The 10,289-nt window shown below is 38.4% G+C and overlaps 1 protein-coding gene across 1 annotated transcript in view; it reads right to left on the reverse strand.

The window, feature by feature from the left end:
- SLC41A2 (solute carrier family 41 member 2) overlaps positions 1 to 2,793 on the reverse strand; it is a gene marked incomplete at its 3' end in the record, with an annotated part of 107,571 nt that extends 104,778 nt beyond the window's left edge. Inside the window, exon 1 of the mRNA XM_079714386.1 lies at positions 2,182 to 2,793. Within this exon, the coding sequence (XP_079570512.1) occupies positions 2,182 to 2,736 (555 nt within the window). The 5' untranslated portion in view covers positions 2,737 to 2,793. The remainder of the gene's footprint in view (positions 1 to 2,181) is intronic.
- Positions 2,794 to 10,289: the final 7,496 nt, after the last annotated feature.

The raw sequence follows: 10,289 nt of genomic DNA on the forward strand, positions 1-10,289 counted from the left end.
GTTTGTTTTCACCCTGTATGTTTTAAATTTCACAATTTAAAAGTTTTAAAAACCTCATTCAAATGAAATCTTTCAAAACATTTACATTATGTCTTTATGACTTTTAACACTGAAGTTTAACACTATAAAGTCCTTAGGGCTAGCAGTATTAAAGTTCATAAAATCATAAAAGGAACTTTTCCCAATTACACATGTGCTCTTCTCTCAAATAGCATCAAGAAATAAGTGAACATGCACCAGAGGAAGGTACATAATGAACTACGTAAATATTCTGCTTAACAGTCTATACTCTAACATATTTTTCCTATAGATGTTATCATCCTATAGCTAAATGTTGAGTGTTTCTTCAGAATAACTGGTATATGAAGAAAAAAAGTCAACCCAAAACAGCATATTCATTTTAGCAGCTATGATGCTATGGTAATAATTTGAAACAATTATATTTCAAGTGGACAGATAGGTTTGGTCTCCCTAGAGTATTACAGTCTATTCAAAAATTCAATATACTTAACACAGTATATCTTTTCATATCTTTTCTCCATCTGATGGTGGAAAAATTATGTTTCTATTTATGTACGTTTTCCATTTAGATAAAAATGTTATCTGTTTAAAAGTGTCTTAGAGTCACAGATAACCTGAGGTTTCTTTTAGGGAGCGAACAATGAAAGACAAAGGCACATGAGGATAATGTTTCTAACCCTTTTCCAGAGCCAAGCTTTCTCTGACTGATGAATGAAAACTGATAGTAACAGAATGCCACCTTTTAACAATTTACTGCTTTAGAAAGGTAATTATATAATAGGTAATTTTGTAATTTTATATAATACTACATTAAGAACTCCTACAAGTCAATAAGTAATGTACCCATTTTTTAAATGGATAAAAGATACAAAACAGTATATAAGAAATATTCATAGAAAAGGTAAGAATGGCCATTAAACACATGAAAAGATCCTAAGGCATTAATAATAATTAAAGAATGTTAATTAAAATATGATAACATTTTCCTATCAATTGGCAAAAATGAAAAAGATCAAGAATATCCAATGTTGATAAGGGTATGGATAGATAAAAATACTTATATACTGATGGCAGGACTACAAATTGGTACAAACTTTTTGAAAGGCAATTTGACAATACCTATAAAATTTTAAACACAGCTGCCCTAATTAGCTGCCCTAATACCCAGCAATCCCATTTTTAAAATCTATCCTATGAAAAAATTAGTATGAGTGTATAGATAAATTTATAAGGATATTTGTTATAGCACCAGCATGGGAGAATGAATAAGTAAATTTTGGTATATATATACAATGGAAATATCAAGCACTCTTTTTAAAATGCTGAATATCTTTGTTACTAATTTGGAAAGATGTCCAAGATACATTAATAAGCAATGCAAATAAACTGCAGAAAAATATATATAGCATTTTTTTCTTTTTCTTTTTTTTTTTTTTGTGGTACGTGGGCCTCTCACTGTTGCGGCCTCTCCTGTTGCGGAGCACAGGCTCCGGATGCGCAGGCTCAGCGGCCATGGCTCACGGGCCCAGCTGCTCCGCGGCATGTGGGATCTTCCCAGACCAGGACACGAACCGGTGTCCCCTGCATCAGGCAGGCGGACTCTCAACCACTGCGCCACCAGGGAAGCCCTAGCATTTCATTTTTATTTTTGAAAAAAGACTCTGCACATATGCATGTATATAAGCATAGAAAAAAGTCTGCAAGTATATACAGCAAACTCTTAACAATGGTAACCTCTGGAGGTGAAGAGAGTTTTGGTTTGGAGATGAGGAATAGGAAAGACTTATCTTTTATTTAATCCTCTGCATTGTCTGAATTCATTTTAATGAGCATATATTAATTTTTATTTTTAAAATAAGGATGTATTTAAATATAACATTTATTGAGTTATTCATTTAGCTGATTTACCCAATTTGGGATTACTTTACTATTTAATATTTTATGAAAAGTTACTTTATGGTCAGAATGAGACAATTCTCTTAGAACTTCTAAAGGAAAACAAACAAAAAAACAGAAATAGCAGATTCTTCACCAAAGTCAGCATCAGTTCATTTTAACTAAGGGATAAATTAAATCTAAATATAATGTTTGAGATTAGCAACCAACACAAAGCACTTTAAACAACAAAGACAGTGAAGTTAAACAAAGATGAAAACTCACCTGGACTATATCCAAAACCATGCCAGCTGAGACTGTTCCAAAGCCAGCTAACAAAAATGGCACAAGTATTTGCAGTGCCATGACACCACTGGACTCCTTTGGTAATTTCTGGTTTGCTTCCACAATGACATCTTCATCACCATCTCTAGATACATCTTCATCTTGTAACATGGCCGTAGTTTCTGAAGCCTCCCTTCCATCACAATAATTGTAGTTGGTGTAGTCATCATACTTTTGGCTACAGCTTGATGGCGTGTGCCCACTGTTGCCATGAAAAGATGGCTCTGAGAAACTGTGATATTCCATGTGTTGTTCAGATCTATTACTAAAAGTTTGTGCTGCAGTTGATAACCCATCTTGCCAAATGCTGTTTCCTTTTTTGTGCCTGTCTTCCTGGTTTTTCTGGTAAATTACCGGAACCATACTCAACAGTAAGCTTAAAAACTTATCAGATTGAATTGTATTTAAACTTAAAGTCCAGTCCACAAAACCTCCTCCACTACTTGGACCACCACTTGTTCTGTTAGTAATAGATCTTCCTTTACTATTAGTCATATTGTCATCGCAAAAGACCCTGTACGCCTTAGATCTCAAGCTTCATGAACCATAGCAGATGAATCAGAACCACATGAATGCTGGTTTAAATTAAGATGTTGACTTCATTGTGTAGAAAACAATGTTTCCACTAACAGAAGATGTTTAGAAGATCCACAGAGGGATTGGATCTGGAAAAATAAGATAAAACAATTTTTAAAAGTCAGATTAACTATTTTGATACTTCATAATTAAAGGTATAAAATAACACATGTTCTTAAACCAACCCTAATGTACTGACATTATACCTTTGGGCTTAACACATAACTGCTTTGTACACAGAAATGTAGTATACAGCTTTTTTGTGTGTTCTATCTTGGTTAAAAATGTTTATCTTTGCATACTTTATGTAATTAATACCCATGTAAAGTCTTCAAATGTCTCTGAAATTCTACAATAGACAAAGTTATTAAATAAAGTAATGGCTTCCATTACTTATACTGAGGTCTCAGAATCAAATTGCTACAACCCTTTACATATGCAGGCACAACAAAGGTAAAGTATATGACATTATATTTTAAACATATTAAATAATAATCCGTGTTACTTTATTTACAACTTAATATAATATACAATTTGTTATTAAAATATGAAGAAACGATGATAATGTTTGCCATGAAATTATTTGATAAATATCCTAAATAGTGTACATGGCATTTACTTCACATGTAAAATTAGGCTGATGTCATATTTGTAGTTTCTGACATACAAAAAATTCATTATAGTTGATTTAGGAATATAATCCCTCTGTTACCTAAGAAATAACCAAAATGAAAAGGGATTACAAATATTCACTTAATCCTATTTTGCAAGCCAACCAAAAGAAAGCTTGCAATGCACTTATTACTTATTGCCCTTCTCAAAGTCAGCTCTGACCCTTAATCCCAGAGTATGCTCCTGATTGGCCGGTTATGGACAAGATTCTCTCTAAAGATCCTGAACTAAAGACACAGACACATTGTGTAAGCTGGTTTGAGAGTGACAGGCACTGAAGTTGTGAGGTCCTACATCACCTGCCCAGATAGAGAGTCTGACTCTTGGGACAGCTGCCACCACGTAGGTTTTCAAAGTTATTAGGGTGGGTGGGTCTAAGGCCTCAGGTGTTTCTCAGGAATGCCCAGCCCTGTCTTACATTTGTAAGAGCATCCAAGATCAACAAATTGGCTCTGATTTGATAAGGGATAGATGGCCCACTGCCTAACTGGACTGCCCACCCACCAAGCTAGGCTAAGAATTGTTGCTACAATACTGCTGCTTTTAATGAAAACCATTCTATTCTTCGATATTTGTTTTCAGTTTCTTAGAATATCGATCTCCTCTCCTTGGATAGGAAGATCAATAACAAGGAATGGCAAAGGGAAAAAGAAAAGGGGCTATGTTGGGGACAAGTGGATACTAGGATCTGGTTCATCTATTTCATCATTCACTCACTTTCCTTTCTTCCCTCTTGTGATTATGGAGGGGTCTGGGAATTCCTGCTGGGGAATATTCTTAAAATATAGATTTCTAGGACTCTGGACCTACTGACTCAGAATATGTTTGAGGCATATAAACCCTTTTTTTTTTTTTAAGCTCCCCAAGTGATTACAGTACAGACATCCTGTGGACCTGCAGAGAATCCAGTGAGATTAAGTACTAGTTGCCATTTTTGCCACTTGCAGGCTGATCAGTATGCAGACAAAGGCAGTGTTTAAAGAAAATCAAAGGAATGGAAACAATGTCCAGAGTGAAGCAAAGAAGAGCCCAAGCAGTCCACAAAGAGGAAGAAAGCCAGAACAGCTGCCTGAGAACTTTCCACGTAAGAAGGGCTCAGCTGTATGTCTGGAACTTATCAGATTGCCAGCAGCCTTACATGAGTCAGATTGAATGGGTTTCTGTTCCTTCAACCAATTCACCTCTTTTTATTTTTTATTTTATTTATTTATTTATTTTTTGTGGTACGCGGGCCTCTCACTGTTGTGGCCCCTCCCGTTGTGAAGCACAGGCTCTGGATGCGCAGGCCCAGTGGCCATGGCTCACGGGCCCAGCCGCTCCGCGGCACATGGGATTTTCCCGGACCAGGGCACGAACCTGTGTCCCCTGCATCGGCAGGCGCACCCTCAACCACTGCGCCACCAGGAAAGCCCATCACCTCTTTTTAAGTAGTGAGCATTTCACTGCCCCAGAGAGATCTCTAATCAAAAAAAAACCAGAACAAACTTCAAAGAGATAAAGCTTTAAGACAAGTCTGAAGGGCCAGTGATGGATATAGGCAATTTCTTCTTCCCCTTGAAGCAGAATTATAGGGATAATCAAAATGGAAATGCAGCGGAATGTAGATAAACAATAAAGGAAGATGACAGTATGTATATCACCATTCAGTCACCATTCAGCTCAAAAAGCATGCTCAGGAAAATTGACCAGCTAACACTAAATAGGAAAATGGAGTGAGGAGAAGGTTAAAAAAAGAGGAATTTCCCCAAACAAGTCATCTCTCTTAGAGTATTTGCAGGACCTGGTTAAGCACATAGTCTGCACTGAGTTGGCCAGCAGGATCCAGATGCAAAGACACATCCATCCAGCTTTTACTTTTGCCCCTAGTATTCTTTCTTTAGAAGGTTAGATGGAGAGGTGGATATTCTGTACACACGGCCACTGTGTACAGAGACCAGATAGAGCCTTTGGGTAAATTTAAAACAGTACCTCCTGGAAAAAGGAAGCCACAAGAATGGAGTCTCCGGCTGGATTTCAGCCCCCCTCCATCCCCTCAGCCAAGCACCTCAGGCACTGCAGGGTCTGCACAACCTTATAAAACAAGACTGGGCAGTTGGGTGAAATGGTAAACTACGCTTAAAGAGCATAAAACAAACAAACAAAAAAACACATTTTTATTGTTGTTTCCTCAGCATGTTTCCCCAATTTTTCAGCTCATGGTATTTCCATCTCCCACGTAAAACCACACTTGCCCTGTTCCATGAGGTTCTGGTAGGCCTAGTGATCACAGTCCCCTCCCATCCAGACCACATAACGACAAGTGCCTGGAGCAGACCTGAGTCCTACCCTGGAATTTCACATATTTGTTGGCTTATTATTTCCTGAATGGCTACTAGATCCTGAGGTTGCCCCATTCACAAAAGAGGCACTGTTCTTGCTTCAAGGATTTTTCCTTGTAGTGGGGAGGAACAAAAATCAGGTGAGCAAATAAATAAATAATTTGTGGTAAAGGCAGTGAAGGAAACAGTTGATAGAGCAAAGAGTGAATGACTTACAGGGCTACTTCAAAGGGGAAGGCCTCTGGAAGGGTGTTTTCTCACTTCCTTTTGCAATGAAATAATTCTGAAGCTGTCACTCTGTCTTCCTCCTCAAAAAGCTCCCTCTACCACCACTACCACCACCACCACCACTAACACTTGGAGGAAAGCTCATCTATGTTAGAAAAGGATCCACAGAAACAGAGAATCAGAGCTAGGAGATGATGAGAGGGTTCTGACATCATGATGAGAATGTCTATCTCATTTATTTAAAGCCCGTTCCATCCCTGTTCTTCCCAATTATATGGGCCAAGAAATCTCCACTGCTTAAGCTAGTCTGAGTGGTGTTTCTGTCCTAACATCTGTTTTTTAAATAATGCAATTTGGAAGTACTAGGAATTACCTTGCTACCAGTGCATGCCACAGACCACATACCACCATCTTGCACTGAGGAAAATGTGTTTATTTTTATTTATCCTTCATTTTATCCAGTTAATGAGTGATCAGTTATTCTAATGCTTGCATATTGACAAGGTCTATTATCTCCCTTAAAGACTCCTTAAATTTTCTTCCTTTAAAGAAATCACTTAGAAACTCATTGAATAATGGTTACAATCAAAATACTTTGTGGTTGATTTAAAATAGGTAATGTACACATATGTCACTAAATAAAAAGTTGGTTGGGTTGCTCTATATTGTTATTCATCCATGAATGAGTAAAAACAACTAAAAATTTAAAAAATAAGTGAATAGAACTGGGCAAAGTTTCCCCTGGTTTTAGGTGCTTTAAGTTAAAGAATACCCGTGGAGATATTTATGGGTTACTCTTTAGCTACATAATAGGTTATTTTAATCTAGTACCAACATAGCTGAAAATAAACAGTGTCTTTAAAAGTTTAGGTTTAAAAGTTTAAGTTTGCTTAGGTTTAAATTCTCAATTCTCGGGCTTCCCTGGTGGCGCAGTGGTTGAGAGTCCGCCTGCCGATGCAGGGGACACTGGTTCGTGCCCCGGTCCGGGAGGATCCCACATGCCGCCGAGCGGCTGGGCCCGTGAGCCATGGCTGCTGAGCCTGGGCATCCGGAGCCTGTGCTCCGCAACGGGAGAGGCCACAACAGTGAGAGGCCCGTGTACCGCGAAAAAAAAAAAAAAAAAAAAAAAAAAAATTCTCAATTCTCTTTGTAAGTTATAAAGCAAGCAATCTCTAGGAAAAAGGAATCCACTACTTTATTTCCTAATGGCCAATGTTTGCACAAAACAGAAGTTTCCAAAAAAAAAAAAAAAAAAGCATCTGCAGCAGGTAAAACAAGTACAGTGATTAACATTGTGGCTTGGGTTTTTCTTTTTCCAAATTGCTACCTGAAAAAAAAAGTATTATCTGTAGTGCTCATGTAAGGTCAGTAAAAATATCAGGCATGATTCAAAAACCCTAGATTGAGCGGCTATATCAGATGCTGTTATGTAGCAATTTTGTTCCAAAGATTCTTTAGGTGTTATGAAGAGCCAACACAGGGGCAAGTCTATTTGAGTGCCTTAAACCCTTGTTACTCAAAGTATGGTCCACGGTGCAGCAGCACTGGTATCACCTGGGTAGTTATGAGAAATGCAGGATCTCAGCTCCCAAGCATAACCCAACCTACTGAATCACAACCTGTGCTTTTAATAGCATCTCCAAGTGATTTATGTACACATGGAAGTTTGAGAAGCACTTGCCTGAACAGTCAAAAAAGAATCTGATTTACACCCATTAGACTAAAAATTAGATGTTGTCAGACTTCCAAATGTGAACAAAGACATGAGAACTGGTAACACATACAACACCACTAGTGCAAGTGTACACTGTACAACCATGTTGGAAAACAATTTGGTATTATCTACTAAAACTGAAGAGGCATATGCCCCACATTCCAGCAATTCCACACCTAAGTACATACCCTGAAGCAACTCTTGCTTTGTACACCAGGAGACACATAAAAGAATATCCTTAGCAATATTTTCACACTAGCAACAAAACTGGAATTAACTCAAGAAAAAAGACAAATGGCGGGAGAGTCACACAATGGAATATATGAAGAAGGGGATGATAAGCAAGCACCAATTTCAAGAGAATGGTTACATTTGGGGAAGTAGTACAAAAGCACACAGGGAGCTCCAGAAGTAGTGGTTATATTTTTTAAGCTTGGTAGTAGATACGTGTTTATTATTGTTTTTTAAACATTTTCATTACATCACATGAGTGCTTCCGTCACACGAGTGATATTGTGACAGATTTTCTTACTCCCATTTATTGCTCCCCTCCTATAGGAGGATTGTTTTCTCCACCTGTTGCCATGTTACCTGCAGGGACTATGGGAGGATTATACTGCCTCACGTCCACTGACATCAGGTTTGGGCATCTGACTCATGATGGCAGCAACATCTACAAACAGAAATAGTTCACCTATGGCTTCTTTTCCATCTGACATGGGAATGACATGTCCTAGGGAAGTGCTGCTTCTTCAGACTGGGTCCTGGGACAAAGATAACACACAGAGCTGCAGCAACCTACAAGCAACATGCAACACGAGAAAGAAAGCTTTGCTGATGAAAGCCACTGAGAGTTCGGAATTGTTTACCTCCACAGCATGATCTAACAAAAGCTAACCAAAAAAGTAAATATTTTAAAGAAGAATCTGACCCACAGATTCCCAACTAGTTTAGTTTAAGAGAATCTCTCTGATATATGAGCACATAAGGATTCCGTCTATGGTTAAAGAGTTTGAAAACAGCGTTTTCCAAACATTCAGATCTCATTAACCAAATTTCCCCCCAAATTTTACCAATTTAAAAATGATCTTCCTTTAAAAATAAAAATGCAGAAAGGACAAAATCTTGGACTAAAAGCCTTTCCATTGAGCACATTTAGATTTATCAAGAACTCACTTCATGCTCCCTGTGAAAGCTTTGTCATGGGCCAGCATTAATCTATAGACCTGTGTCAGGGAACCACTGACTTAAAGGAAAACAAACTAATACAAAACAATCCTGATGAATTCAACTGTAGTTACAAAAACAAAAAAACATTAATGCTAAAATTACTTGTTTTTAGAAGAAAAAGAATTGTATTGTATGTGTGTTGATTTACTAAATCAGTATCTCGGAGAAAATCTGCCTATCGTGCTGGAAGAGGCATTCTGTTCCATTGCAAAGGTTAAATAATACACTTGAAAAATTCATCAGAGCTGTGAGTTAGCAGGCCTAAGTCACGCCTCATTACTAAGAGAGGCAATAAATGGAAGTTTAACACTTTGTTATCTTCCCATAACAACAACAAAAAGATTATCGCATTTAGCCGAAAATCTCAAAACTTGTTGGGGGGGTATTTTACATTTGCATAAGCACACATAAAACCACAGCACTATCACACACATACACACACACACAAAATAACCTAGAAGTCAAGGCAGCTTATGGTTACTGTGTATTCTTAGTTTCACCACTCTGCAAGTGTGCATTCTGCTTTTTTTAAATTAATTTATTTATTTTTGGCTGCACTGGGTCTTCTTTGCTGCACGTAGGCTTTCTCTAGTTGTGGTGAGTGGGGGCTACTCTTCATTGCGGTGCGTCGGCTTCTCATTGCGGTGACTTCTCTTGTGGAGTATGGGCTCTAGGCGCGCGGGCTTCAGTAGTTGTGGCACATGGGCTCAGTAGTTGTGGCTCACGGGCTCTAGAGCGCAGGCTCAGTAGTTGTGGCGCACGGGCTTAGTTGCTCCGCAGCATGTGGGATCTCCCGGCCCAGGGCTCAACCCGTGTCCCCTGCATTGGCAGGTGGATTCTTAACCACTGCGCCACCAGGGAAGTCCCCATTCTGCTTCTTTCATTTCCTCTGAATATACGTCTTCTGTTTCTGTTTGTTATGAAGATGTAGATAGTCACCAAACAGGATGTGTTATGCAGTCAGTTAAATCAGATTTCAGAGTGGTCATGCCAGCCAAAACTAGCTAGACCTTAGCCTATATTGCACAAATTATTTTCTTGTTTTATAAAAAATTTTGGTACATTGTTTTTAATAATATCCAGTAAGTACTTAATTGTTTAACTGAATAGCAGGTTCACACAGAAGGATTATGTCTATGTAATTTGCTTTTTACAGCACTCAAACCGCAGGCTGCCTTTACGGCCGCTCAGTTTTCTTCCACTACGTTCATTTAAAGAATGAAACTTGGGCTTCCCTGGTGGCGCAGTGGTTGATAGTCCGCCTGCCAATGCAGGGGACATGGGTTCGTGCCCTGGTCCGGGTATATCCC

This window comes from Hyperoodon ampullatus (genome assembly GCF_949752795.1).
Source record: "Hyperoodon ampullatus genome assembly, chromosome: 11".
Classification (NCBI taxonomy): domain Eukaryota; kingdom Metazoa; phylum Chordata; class Mammalia; order Artiodactyla; family Ziphiidae; genus Hyperoodon; species Hyperoodon ampullatus.